The sequence below is a fragment of the Hylaeus anthracinus genome, unplaced genomic scaffold (genome assembly GCF_026225885.1).
Source record: "Hylaeus anthracinus isolate JK02 unplaced genomic scaffold, UHH_iyHylAnth1.0_haploid 4, whole genome shotgun sequence".
Classification (NCBI taxonomy): domain Eukaryota; kingdom Metazoa; phylum Arthropoda; class Insecta; order Hymenoptera; family Colletidae; genus Hylaeus; species Hylaeus anthracinus.
Window position 1 is genome coordinate 9470498 of NW_026535289.1, and position 19272 is coordinate 9489769.

The 19272-nt window shown below is 39.4% G+C and overlaps 1 protein-coding gene across 3 annotated transcripts; it reads left to right on the forward strand.

Annotated features, from left to right (window-relative positions):
• Nucleotides 1-319: 319 nt before the first annotated feature.
• LOC128894772 (N-acetylgalactosamine kinase) lies at nt 320-17492 on the forward strand. Of its 3 annotated transcripts, XM_054156758.1 has the most exons (11): nt 320-457; nt 1353-1473; nt 3348-3497; nt 3777-3938; nt 7746-7953; nt 11633-11741; nt 12354-12511; nt 13049-13189; nt 13526-13640; nt 15180-15384; nt 17037-17492. In XM_054156758.1, exons 3-11 carry the CDS (start codon nt 3367-3369, stop codon nt 17200-17202), a joined length of 1395 nt encoding a protein of 464 aa, XP_054012733.1. In that variant the 5' UTR covers nt 320-457; nt 1353-1473; nt 3348-3366; the 3' UTR covers nt 17203-17492. The 3 variants fall into 3 exon arrangements, with proteins under 3 accessions (XP_054012733.1, XP_054012734.1, XP_054012732.1); XM_054156759.1 differs by lacking the exons at nt 320-457; nt 1353-1473 and adding an exon at nt 2948-3153; XM_054156757.1 differs by lacking the exons at nt 320-457; nt 1353-1473 and having other exon boundaries at nt 3337-3497.
• The last annotated feature ends 1780 nt before the right edge of the window (nt 17493-19272 follow it).

Genomic DNA, 19272 nt, shown 5'->3' on the forward strand with positions numbered 1-19272 from the left:
CAAAAATGTATGACACGTTCCTAAACTAAATATTAAATCGTTCACATATCTTTTCTATAATAAAAACTTGATTAAAATCACCATCCAGACGAATTAAAACACAAGAGCTACAGTACCAATTATTGTAATCATGTTCTCGAAACTATCATTGCCAATCTAGTATCCTCTACAATTGTCGTCGTGATATTAATTTTGTTCTCCCGGTTTCATAACTTTCGAGCCGTAAGCGAAATCGAATCACGCGCCAAAGTATTTCGCGAATGCCACCTAATAGTAGCGACACTCGCGGCGATACGTCGCACTTCGTACGACAGCTCATTCTGATCGATAAGCCGCCTAATTCAGCGTCCTTGAAACTCGTGTTAGAAAAAAACAATACGTGTTGATAAGGTTATTCTGATACGACAACTCGACGTGTTGTCAGTCTATGGACCAAAACCGCTGAGTGCAGTAGCAGGTATGTACAATACGTTACTTTAATTTAACCTGTTACTTTTGTTCTAAATAATACCGCGAGGAGCCACGTAGTAACCATTCCGCTTCCGTCTTTACACGGCAGCTGACGCAGCAACGGCCGGCGTTAGCTTGTACCCAACAGCGTGCATGCTTGTGTGCGTGTTATTTGGCGTACACATACACAGACAACTAAGATGGACAGGTTATTCGAATACTAGATGACATACAAGAACTCTGGACACCATGTTTATTGCCAATATGTATTCAATTAGCTATTCAAATAAGCTGTTGCTTCTTCGATATGCAACGCAGTTAGGTTGCGTTAGTCAGATTGCAATGTTTATCAAACGGTTGAAAAATTTGTTATCTTTGACTCGATATTTGAAATGTATTATCTAGAAAAAAACTTTTTGTCCATCTCTGTTTGTAGACCCTTCGCGATACAACAGAAAATTTCTTTCAAATGTCAAATTTAACCCTGTTGCTCGGATGTCATTTCTCATAGAAAACGTAGAAACGCGGGAAGCCGGTAACGGGAAAATTTCGAAACAATTTATTCGAGATGTATAGAAAGTATTCGTACGCAAGGTTATCTAAACATTGTAATACAAATCGCGAGAATAGTGTAGCCAACGAAATTATACGCGTCAATTTGATTAATTAAACTTGAAAATGTCTAAACGAGAAGCTACGTACGTATCGTTCTATGCGCCAAATAGCCTCTATTCAGACGCGAAATTGATAACGTAAAATACAATGTTCATCTCACCGATTGCCATACGTCGCAGCTGCACCAAACGAGAAGATACGAAGCGAGCCGATCTCTCTCCATCGCAGACTTCAAATATGTCATTTCACTTTTGCTTGATACAATCGTTATCGATTAAATTCTTCAGAGCTCCGGCAACTTCGAACGCTTGCAGCTGGATCCTCGTGGGCTTCTTGACTTCTGGCGCCACTCGTGTCCAAGCGGAGAACTACCTAAAGGGACGCCTATCGTAGGGCGGGACAATTCGGGTAATTTGATTTCCTCGTATCTGTAAAAGAATGTTTCCAATTAAAAATAATCTTGCTATCGATAGTCCAAATGTGCAAAACGATTAAGACGTGTTTGTTATCGATGTTATTTCTTTTCAGTTGCTGTATTATGTATATTTAGGTATACTTTTATTTGAAAATACCTAGCCTGCAACGTAAATTAAAAAATCAAAATTGTAACGATAATTAAAGAAGAAAGAATTTAAACAAAAACTGAAATTTAATTTGATGCGTATTTAAGTTTGAGCAATTGGAAAGTCCATAGAGAAAGGTCGTGAATTCTCTAGTCCGAAACTAATCGTTTATTTATTTATACGTTTTTATATTCATGTATTCTTCGAATTGCTGTTGGCTTAGAAATGTTTATACATTCTCAAGTGTTTTGTTTTCCACTAGGTCAAAAGAAAGAGCACGTTCGTGCAGCATTTTATATCAACATATCAAGCTGTTTCAAGTTTTAAATGTTGACATTATAAATTCGCAGTTAAACGTGACATGCATAAAATGAGATTTTACGTTCAGTTGCAGAGATTTTGCAATATTTAAAATTCTCTAGTTCTATACATGTATTTAAAACTTTTAATTAAGGTTTATCGCTCGAAAAAGAATATGTGGTTTTAATTTATTTACTCCTCGAGCCTTGATCGAAAAATTCATAGTTAGAACGAGTACCGAAACGCATTATCCTTTTAACAAGCAACAATATCAAAAACGTGCTGGAATTATGTGGTATGAAACAATGCAGAGAACGTGTTCGTTCACGTTTACAATTTCGAAAATCTCTGCGGATGGATAAAATAGAGAAATGTTTCAATCGTTCAATCGTCACGTAATCGTGTGCGTCGATAGTTGAACGTGTGCTCGTGTAGCTCATTGTGCCTGATAAAAATAATTATGTACCGAATGATTCACGCGCTTGTTTGTACTTAGTAGTGCTCGCTGGCATAATTTTCCTGAACAATTATTCTCGTGTGGACTTTCCAGACAAACAACTGATTAACTAACTTTACAAACGATCGTTTACAAAGTTAATGATACAATAGATGTGGAAGTATTATTACCTGCTAAAATAATCTACAGTTACAAGTGATTGAATAAAAAGGGCACGGGGTTAATTTCTATTCCTAATGAATACATTCATATATTTTATATTTACATATCTTGCCAACAAATAAGAATTTGGCTCGAAATTGTTTTAATAAACAGTTTAATTCTGACGGGTGTAAAATTCATGGGTCTGCAATTTTGTTCTATCCTCGTTCGCTCGACAGCACGAACGTTCGTCCACAAATTTCATCTCGAATGAAACTGTGGCCAACCAGCGAATTATCGTGACGCTCGAGGAAAGCTTCCAATCGTTTAGGACAGCTCGAGCGACACGACGGGTTCCCTATCTTCCGTAACAGCGCGATTGCATTAATGGCGTTGACCTCGTTCGCGAGCTTCATCGGTAGCAGTCGTCATCCGCCTCGAGAATCCGCTTCGACGGTGAAACGATCCCCGTGACGGATGTCGAATTCGACAGTACTCGAGTTCGACAGGATATCGAATCGCGAGAAAATTGAATTCCTCGCCGCGTGTTCTGTCTACTCGTCGCTCGAGTTTCGTCAAAGAGTTCTACGGTTACAAAAATCAAATTTCCCGCGCCAAACACGGCTGGTACCCGAATCGATTTCCGCGCGAGAGTTACTTTGTAATTTTCGCGCGAAGTTCTTTTCGCGCAAAATTGCACAACGATTTATTTCTAGCAATAGAGTGTAGTTTTATATGGAAATAGAGAAAGAACGTTTTTTGATTAATTGAAGTCTGTAATGAATAACGAGGAGGAATTTTTACTTTTATATGCCGAATAGTACGAACAGGGAGTCGGACATGGAGTCGGAGGAACAGGTTCCTATTCTTCATGCTGATGAGAAGTTTCAAGGCAGGCTGATGACTCTGGCCAACCATTTTGAGAAGAAGTACAATATCGAGCCTCTGTTCTTCGTTAGAGTTCCAGGAAGGTAAAAATCAACTTGATCCTCGTCTAGTTCCATAGTTTTAAACAGTAAGCCAACGAGCAGAATATATTTTTAAACTTCAGTTTGTCTATTTTAGAAGAACCATTAGTTAAATGTTGATCCATTTCTTGTAGTTCCTACCTCTTGTATAAACACGTTATTTGCGACGAATTGATAATCTCTTTATTACAATCTTGTTTATATCAGCTTTCACTTATACAACTGTTGATGATTCCAATTCTCCCAAGAGTAATTGCGTTTGTTCTGTTCGTCCGTTCGCAGAGTTAATTTAATTGGCGAGCACATCGATTATTGCGGGTACGCTGTTTGTCCGATGGCCATCGAACAGGACATCCTCGTTGCCGTCGCTCCCTCGAAAGGCATTCGTCTTACCAATCTAGACCCGAAGTACGAGGACTTCCAATGCAACTTGAAGGATTTGAGGTCAGTAATGAAATTACCACATTTTTATCCACGACAATTTCGGTAAACAGAATTTAAAAACCCGTTCGTGCATCTCACGAACACTTTTACTCGCGAGCTTTCGTAATCTCTTTGAAATGATCATGGGTTAATCAAATTTCCTGTAGCCTCGGATTTCCTCGTGGAACGAACTTCGCAAATTAACGCGCGACAAAGTTTACGCCTAAGTGCAGTTTGTTTACTCCGATTGGTATGACGCGAGATTCAATTACCAAAGACGAACTAAATTATATCTAGAGCTTTTGGGGTTGTAAGTAATTGGAGCATTGCGCTACACTCTACTTCCGGAAACACGATCTAGAGTCGGGTAGCAAGTTTACCGCACTTTATCTTGAGACTCTTACTTACCGTGGACGAGCTTAATAGCATTGTCAGGGGCATAGTGTGTCGTATTATACAGGTTTTTGTCAAAATAGACTAGCAAACTATGGTAGGTGTTCTATAAGTAAAATATGAAAAAAGGGTTACATGAAGTGTAGTGGGAGGACACCGTTTCAACGAATTTTTGTTTAAAAATGATCTGTTCCAACCTCTACTCGTGTCAAGAAAAGGATTCGGATATCGCTACTCAATCGGAATTCAATATTAGGTTAACGATTGTTGTACGATCATTGCTCTCATAATCCACTCGTAATAGTCAGATTAATCAGCGATGGGAGGCTACACTTTGTAATCTGCAATCATGAATCAGTAGTGTGTAATCTTCCAGAGGTAATCGCGTTTGACCATTCATTAATGAATCAATCATGTGTATTTCACTCGACACTGATTACAACCCAGCAGGATTCTATGAAATCAACAATTTCGAAAGGAAATATGTTAACGGAAATATCTTCCACCGCTAACTTCTTATCAAACAAGACCTGTACTTGCAGTTTGATGGAAATAACCTCGTCAGCTCATTTTCGTTCTTGCATTCGTTCGAATTAGCTTGAAAGTTAATGCAAAATTCCCTTACACGACATTGGAATGCAATTTCACGGCGAGAAATTTCTGACCGGTGCATTTCTCGCGGCGAGGGACAAAAATAAATGCCATTCGGCACGACGCGTAAAACTAATTTCCCAGAAAACCGCCGCGGACGCTTCTGAACGCTCGCGTCTGGATTAAAGAAAGGCAATAAAATGAAAGGTGGAACGATAAACCTGACGGCCATGTAATTACATTAGTCGCTCGGTGTTTAGTGACCGTCAGCCGGAAATACCTGGCTCCGAGATATTCACGAGGATGAGCGGGTAATCGCGAGTCCTCCTCGCGATCGTGGGATTTATTTAACGAAATTATTCCCTGCGACGCGAATAAAACGAAATCGACGAACCCAGCGCGACATACCATTTTACGAAGCTTCACATTACGCGAAAACAAAATGTTGTAAAGTAAAGATGAGCATAATTTCATTTAAACAACGAATGACGATCGAAGACACCGAATACCAAGTTAATAATTTCTTTTTACATCGTAGATTGCAATTTTTATCGAGCACGTATCGGATCGAAATTTATCTTTTATTTATTCGAATGATCGCGATTCGTTCTCAAGTGGGCTTTCATTTGACACATGCTTGCGTGTTCATTTATATAGGCTGAATATTTTTTACGATTGTCAAAAGTGGGGAAACGTTCTCTCTACAAGTCGAGGATTCAGGAATATTTGAAGTTTGTCATTCCGAAGAACGTAAATGGGAATTCGTTAAAAATTCTTGAGAATTCTCGAGGAAATTTAAGCAAACCTCGCGGAGAATTAAATTTTGCATAGAAATGCTTAATAAACGTTTCCTTTACCTTACCTGATAAATGAAACGTTAATTTTCTCATATTAGATTATTCCGTATTCACCGTAAAGCAATTCTTGGAATTTTCTTTTAGTGCTTTTATTATTCACTCCAGTTTTCTGTTATTTTTTATTAGCGTATTTCAATAGGAAATAAGAGAAGCCGTAAAAAGACTGTCTCAACTCGCGAACTTGAATGGAAGTATAGAAATACTTCCTCTCTAGCGGTGGATTCATGGAAAAGCAACATTCTGCCTCAGCTTTTGTGGAATCGATCGATTTTCAATGAACGTAGGTACTTTAATTTGCAAATGGCCGTAAACGTTGCAAATTGTGTGCACGTTCGTAAACATCTTGGAGGAAATGTTTGAGAAAAATAGCCAACCACGCGAGATCGATTCGAAGTGACCAGAACACCAGCTGGCGAATCTGTCGCTTATTACGTAAGAATAGTCGGGAGTTACTCGCAGCTGGTTTTCTTTATTGACCGTGAAAATGTGGCTGTGAAAAAAGTCAGGACGCTTCTATTTCATCGCGTAACTCTGTATTTTTTAAACTTATTCTCGGGGAAGAGAAGCAACTACGGGATCCTTCGAGACACGTTTTCTTTTATAAATGATTCGATAGGAACCTATAGTTTCCTTTCAATCTCTATTACTATATTTTTATATCAGGATAATTCATGGTTATGAAAATAAATAAGTAAGATAGTGTCAGGGCAAACATAATAAAATATGTAAGATTTACTTATACGGTCCACTTAGCATGAAATAAAAGTAGCTTGTAGTTTTCGAAAAGAAACTTTCTATACTCTGAATAGAAACTGGTAAACGGAATCATATCGAGTTTAAAGAAAATTTCCCGAGGGTGGAGGCCGATGGAAATTAATTTTACAGTCCACGTAGTCGCTGAATTAATTTGATCCGATCTCCGTGCCGCTTCAGCGCGATATAGTCAAATTCTTAATAAAGCTTACGTGACAGTAGCTGTATAACTTGTTGCAGTGTCTCTAATTAATCTTTCTCTCGTCGGCCACTAAGGAAGAATAACTTTCTACGTGTAATAACCACGGTCTCTCCAACGGAAGAGAAAAATGAAGTTGGCCGTAATGCAAATGGAAAGAGCATAATACTAGAAGGCAGCGCAATTCGCCATCCTTACGCTGCACGTTTCATTGTGCTTTATAACTTCTCTCGGGTTTTACACGGCAAATATATTCACGGATGACTCCGTGGCGTGAAAATGTCGTAAAGGAAACGAAAACTTATAATCATTACTGGAAGTATATGGAAAGAGATGTTTCGATGCTCTGAGAAACAAACGAGATCTATATGTATACATGAAGGTTGTTTCGAGGCTCGTAGTAGGTCATCTTCAAATATAATTAGTGTACATTAAGTGTCTAACAAAATTATAATATCGTACAGCGTCGATTAAAATTTATTGGCAATTATTTCGCTCACTGTGCCGTGAGAATCGCTCTTAATCGTAGTTAATCGAAAATCGAGCTTGGATTCGAAGCGAAACTATCACATGAAATGAAAACATTAAATATTTGCCCCCAATATACGCTAATATTATTTTAACATTACCTGTATTACGATTCATCAGAGATACTAGTGTAACTTTGTTCAATCGCATATAATTTTCCATCGATCGTAAAGTGTCTCCTCGATAAAATGTTCGATAAATTTATAATGCATTTCGCGTTGAATGCGAGTAGGGAAACTTTAATAAAAGCAAATTTACAAAGCAAAATCTAATAAATTCTCAATCGAACGCGACAGAATTTTTCTCCTACATCAAAAAATTTATCGCGTTATATTTCACCGCAGAAATGATAATTGACGAGCAAATAAATGAGTAAAAGGTAGCTTGGGTCATGTGTGAATTTTACTCAGAAATGTTTCTTGTAATTATACAATTATTTGTAATGTTAATGATAGCTAATTGATCCAAGGGTAGCAAAAAGAGGAATAAATTCGATATTACCTCCAGTGTTTGCATCGAGGATGCCAGCTGTGGTCCAGACTGGTACAAGTATTTCCTCTGCGGCGTAAAAGGAGCCCTCGAAGTGATCCCAGAAGAAACCGCAGCTTCGGGAATCCTTGCTGCAGTTTGGGGAAACATCCCTCCTAATTCAGGGCTCTCGAGCTCGAGTGCTCTCGTCTCTGCTGCTGTCCTTTCGACCATGCACGTTAGCCAGGTGAGTCTCTGATTGGTGTGTTTTTTCGTCAACTCTGCTATCGTAATATTCAAATTAAACTACGTTCTCTACACTCGAAATATTGTACGAAACATTTTACCAAGGGAATAAGTAACAAGTAATACATATTCATTTCATTTTTTTGAACTATTTTATCATGCATGGTGACCAGAAAGTGCTCGGAAACTTCAGAGCCACGTAAAATAACAACGAGTTAACTCCAACAAACAGTTATAAGAGAACAGACGTTTGGTTATGAATTTATGGTCTTGCGAATATCGCGGATACGTAGTTTTGGAGCACGAGTGCGCAGACTGCTAGCTGAAACTTCAACACCCTTGTGGTGGCATCGTCTGCACTCCCCAGAGGAATTTCGAGCAATCCTTGCTTCTGTAAGTTTGCACCTAATCATCGATTCGCGTGAATCCCTCGTTTCAGTACCCTTCTCGGGAAACTATTTCTACTCTTTGATTTCTAAAATTTGTGAAGTCCAATGTCAAACATAATTTGAAGGAATGAATAGGATGGTGACGGCAACCTATGAATACTCCCATCGGAATTTCTATCGTTAAACGTCAAATCCCGTCGACTAATCGTTCCTCTCCTTTTTTCTCGTGTCCAATCAGGTCTTTCATATCGGAGTAAAAAGTGACTCGAGAATTTCTCACAACCCCTCAGGGATTAATTCGCTGTTTTTAGAGGAACTCAAAGCGCGATCAACGTTTATCTGCGGCGGAGAAGAAAATATATTTTAACGCACAGCTTACGAAGGTAGACGATCTGTTTAACTTCTCTTTTTAAAAGAATTACTACTAAAGTTTTATCTGGTTCTAGACTGAGCCGAGGGTGGGAATGATTTATCTTGCCCCGAAAAGATAACCTTTCGCGTTAATTGTAAAATGTGGTCTTACCGAGGCGATGAAGGGACGATTATTAACTCCAGGATAACTTCAGGAAAAATAATGCTATTTCTGCTTGTTTTCAGCATTTTTTCAAAACACCTACTATTACTCGTGATATAATCAAAGATTACACGATCTTGTAAGCATGGGAAGCTCGCGCAATATTGACAGTAATTACTCAGGAATGGTGTAATTACCTGGCTCTCGTCAAACTTCGCGAAGAATGCCTAGAAGGCAGAAGGATCTTACTATCCTACAAAGGATTTTCATTTCTCGGTAGCTCCAAGTAGATAGACTCGACAAGGAAAGGAATTTCATACTGGCACTGATAACAGAGAGATTCTACAGAAAAGAAAGAGTCGCATCCTCGCGACGTGGGCCGCGTACTCTTGAAATTGTCGAGAGTAGTCGGGGGGGAGGGGGGGGTGGCTTTATACGTTGGAATTTATCCTTATGTATACACTTTACTCGATACAATTTCACTGTAACGCAGCGAAAACAAAGAACTCAGCTTGCGAAGCATTTCACGATTCCATGGCTATCGTTGATATGTGTATAAAAATAAATCGCTCGTAAATTCAATATTTATTTCATTGGAAAGAGTGAATGTTTTTGTTCCAAGTATCGTTTTATTGATTTAAAAAAAATGATGATTTCACAGATACTTTTAGATTTGTTAAACTAATAAAATATCTCATTTGAAGACCTGAAAAATAATTAAAAAGGGTTGCACCTTCTAGGTGCAGCTACTTCGTAGGAGAGTATCTTTCGCATCCCGACTAGAGGGATAAGTAAAATCTCGTCTTTCTTTTCTCTTTCCGGTGGCCACCATCGCCCTGCCCCTCTGGGGGTTCCCAAGATCGATGAGAAAAGTTCTACGGAACCCTAATGTCTCTTTCGACGGAGTCTCGAGAGCACGCGGCCTTTGAACGAAGCATCCCACGAATCCCTGATACATTCCCGTCCATTGACCACGTTTCCGTCAGAACGAGACGCGGAAACGTACTCGGGTTATTCCGCGCCAGATCGATCACCTTTTGCGTTAGACGTCAGGAGTTTCGGTAAAATTGAAATATGATGTGAGCCACGCACAATAAAGGGGAGTTTAAGTCATCTTTATGGTAGTTTCGAATTTATTCGAAAATCGCAGGACAATTTTTCCCTCCAAAACTGAAAATAGTACCAATGATGCTAATTGGAAATTCTCGATGAGGCATGAATTAGCGTAGAGGTGTACAACTCTTTTAGAGGTGCACATGACACCATTCAAACTGCTGCGACACCTGCTGATTACGTGTCTAGAATTACTTGAACTAATATATCGTGAAATCAGTACGGTCAACCGAGTGCGGTCGGTTGAATGAAATGCATGGCAGCGCAACTGTTGACAGGTCATTATGGTGTCAATCATACACGTCCACCGTGGAAGACCCGTTTTGTGTAGAAAGCTCGAAGGAACATATTCACAATTTTCTGATTTTCAAACATTTTCTCTCACTACGGTTGATAGTATCGGAATTGAAAATTTATTTTTCACTAAATTCAACGTCTTGTATTTTTTAGATAAATTCGAAACCAGCGACGACTTAAACCTCATCTAGCTTTACGTGAACTAAATCATACCTCAATTTCATTTGAAATTTGGCGTGGAATAACCCACCCGCGAACGTTTACGGATAATCAGTTATGAATGATTCTCCAGTCGAGCACCAAATCGAGCCTCTGACTCGTTGGAAGGATATTGCGAATTTTGCAAACGAAATGAATCATCACCGCCGTTGGTTCGTCCGGAACATTCAATTCCACGATTTCGCGGTGTCTCATGATCCTAGTTTTGCGCGGAAATGAGTAAAAGGGGACGGGTCGATAGCTTGAACTATTGAATTTTATGAAAGTTAACATTTGATCGAAATCCTTCACAGTGTACGTATCAATTGATCTCACTGTAGCGGCTTCAAAATATTAGACTTGGATCTTTGGGGTGCCTAAGATACACTTATAAATTTGTATCGAAAAATATGTACCGAGACCTAACTAATAACTAACCAAGAACTAACTGAGACTTAACCGAGACATTATAATAAAGTCGATATTAATTTATGAAATACATTCATTCACACATATTTTATATGCATAAATGTACGCGTTACACGTTTCTACGTGTTCACGATGAAGAGTGTTGTCCCTTGTCTTCGTTGATAAAGGGATCGTCCGTCTCCGCTCTGTCCATGGAGCAATCTAGGTGGAATTTTTTGCGTGGCTGGAAAAGACGTTTCCGCAACGGATGTTCGATAAGTTGCAAGTGCCATTAGCCCCGGAAAGTGATTCATCGATCCGTTGCTTTAGCGCTGATGTACCAAACACTTTCGATGATTACACCTGGAGGCGAGAACAAAATTTAGTTCCGGATGGGAAAATACATAGCGCGTAAAACTATGCCACTATAATTTCTTTCCAAAATTCGTGGAATCGTCGCTGTATAAATTTCCAAAATACCCTAATATACTGCATTCTTCTACAAACGCTGAAGCAACTGTTTCCTCTGACACGTATCTTCGCGTTCCCGTACACACCGAATACTCTGCAAGGGTTAAAACAAATTTAATTAACGTTTCCACTGTCTTGAAAGTTTCAGTCGCCAAGAATAAGGGAAGTTCGCTTTCCTAGTTCCATCGTTTCCAATTCTCCGTGTCGCTTTCGCAATTACTAAGTCTACCAGCTCCAAACAGAATTTAAAGCGATGTTAACGTTTCAGCAATCGTTTAACCATGTTACAGCACCAATTGTCGAAACGTGGGCTGGCTACCATCAGCGCCAGGGCTGAAAGGTACATTGGCACTCAGGGTGGCGGAATGGATCAAGCGATCGCGTTTCTCGGGAAGGCTGGTGAATATATTTTATTTCTAAAATACATCATAATTGCACAGACATTTTATTAGTATATAAGAAAACAACATTCCTTTTTACTGCTTAGATTTTTAAAGTACGAAGTACGCGTAATATTCATTGGAATATTCTTATTGAAATATTTCTGGATTGCTAAAGGATCGCTATAAATGGTGGTTCATCTAGTTTTATTTATTATCTATCATTCGACTACAATTTTGCCCATTCTGACTACAAGGGCGCATACAATCGCTCACAAACACAGACGCGTGGAATCATATCGTAAAAGTAGGAGTTGTACATGTTATAATAGTGAGGGAAGTAGCCCTAAGTAACCTATTGATTCGACCCGACTACGGAGTGACTCATTGGTACAGCTTAACTCCTACGTTAAATTTGCGAAAATATGCAAATTTATCAATTTCTGTTCTTTTATCAATTGCATACAGTTCAACGGAAGCAATTATTTGAATAAGTCAAGGCTTGGAATAATAATTAAGTCGGTATTTTATATATTACTTACCTCGGTATTTATTTTCATCGTACATCGATTTTATTCTAACTTTATCTCAAGTGAAGGTTTGGTTTAACATTTATTGATGTTTCACGAAGGCTCCGCGATGCTGATTGAATTCAATCCGTTGCAAGGCACAATTGTCACTCTACCCGAAACTGCAGTGTTCGTAATAGCGCACAGCCAGGCATGTCACAACAAAGCTTCTACGTCAGATTTCAATTTAAGGGTTGCAGAGTGTCGACTGGCTGCGCAGGTAACGTACTCTTTTTACTACAATTAAACAGTCCAACGAAAAAGTGCGAAGAATGTGGGACAACGAAGGTGGAGGAAAAGAAGTGACACAATTTGACAGGGAACAGAAATTAAAATTTTAAATCGTCGTAAAATGAAATTCTCTCATTGTTTTCGAGCAGCGACGGACATTGAAAAAATCCTTAAAGCATGAAGTTTCGAGGGGACTAATGAGATTGCTTCTTGATTAAGTTTCGCGGTTCTCACGCGACTGACTTTGATCGATGTGCTCCCGTCCGTTAGAAGCAACGTCGGCGTCGATAGTCCAAATATAATTTGAACAAGTGAAATTGAATTTCCGAAACACTCGATGAACGCTGTTAAACTTTGCCCTTGGTGTATCGCAATCGAAAACATGAAGAATGTTCCTTTAATGACTTTACTTGCAAAATCGATCGAAGATACATACCTTACGAACGATCTTTAGAAACCAGTGAAGATTTTAAGCTCAAGTTGGCCAGAGCTTTATTCGTGGCGACCTTAATTCGCTCGTTTACAGATAATAGCGAAGAAAAAGAACAAGGGTTGGGAGCATGTACAGACATTAAGCGACGTTCAAGAGGCACTTGGCATCAGCGCGGATGAAATGGTCCCGGTGGTAACAAACAACCTCCACGAGGAACCATACACCCTAAGCGAGGTATTTAGTATTGCAACGTCGAAAGGGCATCTTATTAATTTCTTACAAAGTATACATCTTATAGTCTTTTTATGACTAATGTAAAATTGAATATAGAAAACATCGACATCTGGTTTGATCTGGTGATAATTTAGGTACTATACTTTTTCTAGTAATCAGTGTTTGTTAGTATTTTAATAAGATACGAAAACAGTAAAACATCTTTGTAATGCCCCATGACCCTCGATGCTTTCTAAATTTTCTCAAGCATCTTCGGACCATGCCACCGAGGAATTACGATTCCATCGATAATGGTCGAGGGTCCATTATCAGCAGACGTGCCCGTTATCTTTCTAGATCAGCGAGATCCTGGACACGACGAACCAAAGGCTCCGAGAGATATCACGCTTAGGGTCCTTCAGCGACTCGCAAACGTTCAAGCTTAAACAACGCGCTCTGCACGTGTACCAAGGTAACAAAATCTTTAAAAAAATCGTCAGACGAAGAGCAGAAAATGTCCGACTGTTTTTCCTCCTCGCGACCACGAACCAAGACCAAGTGTTTCCTTCGAAAAAAATTCGCGACGGAAGCAAAAGTTTTCCGCAACAAACAACGACTATTTATGTCGCAAATTTTCACGTAAATGTGTCGGTCGATTTTAGCTGCGTTCCCAGGAGAATAATTCATGTATGCAAACGCTGATGTTGCTTACCCGAGAAGTAATTCAACGGTCTGGTTGAATAATGGAAAAATTGTAACGATTAGACTTCTTTGTAATCTTGGATTTAACTCTTTCCAGTTAAAGATTGGGGAAAATGGTATCCTTTGGTCAGTGGAAGGTTTACAATTGCGAGGGCCTAACGGTAGTTGACTTGAGACGCTCTCTTGTTATGAAAATATATTTATGGATGATGGCTTGTATACCATACTATTTTTTATAGCATAAAATAGACGTTCTTCTATGCTTTTAAGTAATAGTTGAATTAAAAAGACTTAAAGATATCCTTGAAATTAATTGAGAATGAACTAGTTTATCAATACAATTATTTTTCTAAGAGGAAATTTCGAACGCACAAATTATTGAATTGTTTCTCGGAGGAAACAGTCGTTGCTTATCAATCGCTTACGAGCATTCCTTTATGAAGGAATTAGGTTTCCCAGCGGTAGCTTATCGATCGCGGTCGTTATTTGTCCCCAAAGCTGCCGTTCGTCGCAATCCATAGAATTTACTGCCCTGGAAATGCAACGGAAACCGCGCGAGAAACTCTTTGTAGCTTCTGTCCACTTTTTTCCCGCGTTTTCGCTCCCTCGACGATCACTGGCCAAATCTTATTACATGAGTAAATCCCGTTTGAATAGCGACGCCACATAAAAACGAAACAACGATATCGAGCGTTTCCCTCGCCTTGTGGAAATTTGCATTAAAATTCAACGACACGTATTCCTTCATAGTTGAACCCGTTATACTCGCCACGCTCACATGAATAATGGCGGTTTACTTTACTAACAAAGCTACTTAAAACGATTGAATTTCATGCATTTAACATCACTGTAGAAACTACGTGCTGTAGTCCCTCGAAACGATCTGCGCACGCGAGGATAATACAGAGCGAGCCATGTAAATTATCTAACATAATTATTTCCTTCGATCGAACAGAATTAGTTTGATAGATATCTCTTAAAGTCATTTTCAGTGCTCGACAGTGATACTTAAAATCTAAAGTTTTCTTTAAGCAGAGTTTCAACTCGGTATACTCGAGCACAGAACTTGAGCACAGTAGCTGAAGCTTCCGGTCTTATCTGCAAACTTTTTGATACAACGTTAAGCTTCGTCGATGTCTGTGGGGAGTATTTCAAGTCCAAACGGTATGATGCACTCTGTAGAATCCTCGAGTAACATAACCCCGATTATGAATGCACACATACATCCCCTAAACATCACCCTCTGTGCGCTACCGTCGAGATTATTCAATTTCGATCGATTAAACCTCGGTACGATTGCGTGTTTTAGAGGCAGGCAGGGTGGTGATGTTTAAGCGGATAAGCGAAGGGAACGCCATAATGGAAGAAGAGAAGCTTCGGCAGCTTGGAAGCCTGATGTCGCAGAGCCACACCAGCCTCCGTAAACTCTACGAGTGCAGCCATCCCAGCGTGGATGCACTCGTCGACAAGGCTATGATTTGCGGTGCACTCGGGGCGAGGCTGACTGGAGCTGGGTAAGTGCAAACCTGTATTAATCATCAAACAAAATAAGCACACCCTTAAGAAGAAGAAACCATTTTCTCTGGTGGTGCACATTGCATCCACATAGCGTATCTAAATCAAAGGCAGCAGAAATAACAAAATGATATAATAATGATTAATGGAGAAGATATATGCACTCATGGAAATATTTATGTTACGATATCGATTAATAGAATACCAAGCTTGAAGACAATTTTCAAAAAGATAATGCACAACTGGTATCGTGGAAGCTCAAGAACTTATAAATTGTCCAAGGGCAATACAAATTGCCGGAAACAGGTGTGTATCGAAGAGGATGGGCACGAAGGGGTTAACGCGTCCCTGACGGGAAGAGGGTAGATTTACTACCTCCTCACTTTACTTTACTGCGCGTTTACCACTAGTCTTTTGTTGGCTTTTCGGTGGGGATCTATCCACTTTTCGAGAACCATTTTTCTTTGGAACACAACTGTGTCGAAATTGAATTTAAAAAATGTCACCACTTTCTATAGAAGAACGTGTTGAAGATAAACGTGTTGACGCTTTTACCAGTGACGAATTCCAATAGAATTTATTAATAACACAAACAGTGTGTATATTCACAACCTCAGACACGCTATTCGGTATCTGGATACTCGATTCATCAATTATCCCGATGTCGATTATCAAGACACGTGTCTATATCATCAGGAACTCCGTGCTAACACTGTTTAACTTGTGAAGCCTCTATTCATCGCAAGTATCAGTCATAAACAATGACATTCCAAATCTAATATCAATATAATCGTCTAAAATATTTTGTTCGTGTCCTATTTCGATTTTTTTCTCGAGAGAAAAAAATGACGATAAATTGAAAAAGTCGGGAAATTTACACCCTCTGGCTCTTTTTCGTCCCTATTCGCGCGTTTGGCCAGTGGCAAACGGTTGAATCGGTTAAAAAATACCCTCCAAAAGAGTGGATGGTTTCATTTCGTGAAACGAATCTGAACAATTCACATCTTCGAAATCAAACACGAGCCCGTAGTCGTGCAATAACGCAAATCTCCCATCGATTCCATCGGGTATCGGTTATTATTGCGATTCTCATTGGGCCGCAGGTGCACGGTAACGTGATCGCAATAAAACCGTCGAAAAGTTTCCTTATATTCCGAGGTAAGCGCAATGATTTTCAACTCGGCGAAGAAAGGAGGTGACAAGGACAGGTCGCAGCACAGGGATCGTCAATTTCACGCGTTTATTGGCTAATCTAGAACGATAATAAACGGACACGTGTCCAAGCGTTTGTATCAACACTCCGTATTTACAGAGATATTTAACATCGAACTTCTAGTAAATTGAACGCGTCCCGTAATTGTTTCAAATAACGAAATGTTTTATTTTACTGGTACAAAATAAATTTACGCTACGATCAATTTTATCGCCCTGGAGTGTTGACTAGCTATAAAGTTAACAATTCTAACGTAAAGCATTGTGAAATAATACACATTTTGATATCTATATATTATATTTTAATACAAGAAACAGTTTCATTCTTTATTGATATTTCGACTCTTTGTTTTGGAGTCATTTTCGGAACCTGTGAATCGATTCGAATTGATGCACGTAAAAATTAAACGCCGCACTTTGAGATTTTTGTTTGATACAGGTGGGGCGGTTGCATAGTGGCCATAACAACGAAAGACAAGGTTTTCCAATTTCTGGATACGTTGAAGAAGGATCTCGCCCGAGATGGGATAAAGGATGGATTCAAACTCGACGATCTGGTCTTCCCGACGGAACCGAACCAGGGTGCTGTAATTTATACGAACTAGTTTCTCTATCCATATTTTCCCATTCTATTCCTGCATTTCATAAATCGTCGAATGGATAGCCGACATATATTTACCAGACACCCTTCTAGGAACAGTTATCTGTATACGATGCTGTTATCGCGAACTTGCGCATGCTCAGTTGTGTATACATAAACAATAAATCTTGCCAAACGTACACGACTTTGCGAAGTCTAAAAAGAGGCTGAAGTTTGAATAAATTGTAGCTTGTAATGCCTCGAAACTGACATTGGCACTACTTCATGCACTATACAAGGTAATTGAACTCTTTGGGACACCTTTTTGATGGACCGTAATGCATGGTGGGACATTTTTAATCCCACCTCGAAATTTTGCAATAGCTGCACGTGTATAGGTGTGATACCTTTATTAATAAAAATATAACAATTTTGTTTGATTTAAAACGCAATAAAATTCCTGTGCAACATGGGTCTATTTTATGACCTGAATTCCTATGCAGCAAAGAGTTAAAGCAAAGCTTGATGAATCTAAGGGGATAGTTAAAAAATTCCACCCCTATGCGATAGAAATTGGTGAAATAGATAGGGATCACGAAGTACAACAAAAATCTGCCCCAAATTCTGTGTCTGCTTTTCTAGATCACCTTCTATACAATGCAAACGATTGCCTTTAACTCATCGATACTCTGTATCCAACATATTTTATACACACAATGCTTTTCATAGATTATTACAAACCATGGTGCACTTTAATGGTACAGTATTTAATAAGTTTATAAGAGACTACTCTGAAATATACAAACGTGCAACGTCACCTCACCTCTGTTTTTGTAGTTCAATTCCAAGAACAAACATCCTGAGCTTTCCATAAAATCTTCCCTGGTCCAGGAATAAATAATGAGTCTCGTAGATGCTATAGCAAATATCACGTGTCATCTCGGATCGATTTAGGGTGATAGACACAAAAGAAGAAAACGAGGGGTCCAGCGAACTCATACCGAATTCTTCCCTGACTTCCCTGATCCAGGCTGGCAACGATCAGAAAAAAGAATTACACGCAACAAATGCGATGCCTGCGTCAGCTTATGCGAATCCAAGCACTTTATCTGGGTTGTATGCGAACGGATAAGCCGACGGAATGGAATTTGTCAAGAGAAAATTTCCATTCGACCCAGATACGCCTAAGGGTGTTCTTACACGCGTCAAGGATTCCGTCACGGACATGGTAATTAAAGGACGCTGGCGCGCCAGTCAGGTGTGACTGATTGCGAATTTGTTCGACACGGTCGAGGCACGCAACTTGTGGCGTTGGCGTGATAAACGGAATTAAAAAGTTTGCTACCTCGCGAAAAGTATCGGGAAACGTCTCCGAACGCGGTGCCGGCTGCCAATTAAATTTCGCGCAACTTCGATGACGTTTTTTCGCGTACCTGAACGCGGGCCGCGATATCGCGAATAGTTCGAGAACGCGCACAGGTAAGAGCTTCTTTTCCCTCGGTGAGGTAGGTCGGCACACCTGCCATCCTGAAGTCCGACACGGATATTGATTTTCCGCCGTCCGTCCATGTCGATAAATTTCTCGTCAGGCAACCAGCATGCCATTCACCGAAACTTCGAAAGAAAGTACGCTGGGAATCGATCAAACCCTGTACAGGGTGAGCCGACGAGGATTAGAACCCACGACATGTTTATAGGGGAACTGGACTTTGTATCGAAAAAAAGAAAGAGCAGTGCGATCTATAAAACATACGTAATGTACAAAATAAATAAAGATATATTAAAAATTGTATAACCGAAAAACATAGACGCCAGAGAAAAAGTTGTAGCACGAAAAGCAAATAAAATGGCTTTCAACAGAGTAACGAATCGAACATACTTTTTAAAGAGTATATATACTTTGGTTGCTGTGACATCCTAGCCAAAAAATACATTTAATTATTATCAAAATTAATCTAATAATTGAAGGGAATGAAAATGAAAACACCTACCATCCTCGACTCCGGAGTCTTAAGAAACAAACACAGTGTCTTTGCAAATTTCCATTTCCCAATATTCATTTTGCCTCCATTATTAAAGACAATGGAGATATTTC

Excerpts from the sequence above, each read along its gene's own strand:
- LOC128894772 (XM_054156757.1), top strand. The coding sequence starts at position 3,337 with ATGCCGAATAGTACGAACAGGGAGTCGGACATGGAGTCGGAGGAACAG. Across the intron at positions 3,939-7,745 it reads TGCAACTTGAAGGATTTGAG|TGTTTGCATCGAGGATGCCA; the intron begins GTCAGTAATGAA and ends TATTACCTCCAG. Across the intron at positions 13,190-13,525 it reads AACCATACACCCTAAGCGAG|ATCAGCGAGATCCTGGACAC; the intron begins GTATTTAGTATT and ends TTATCTTTCTAG.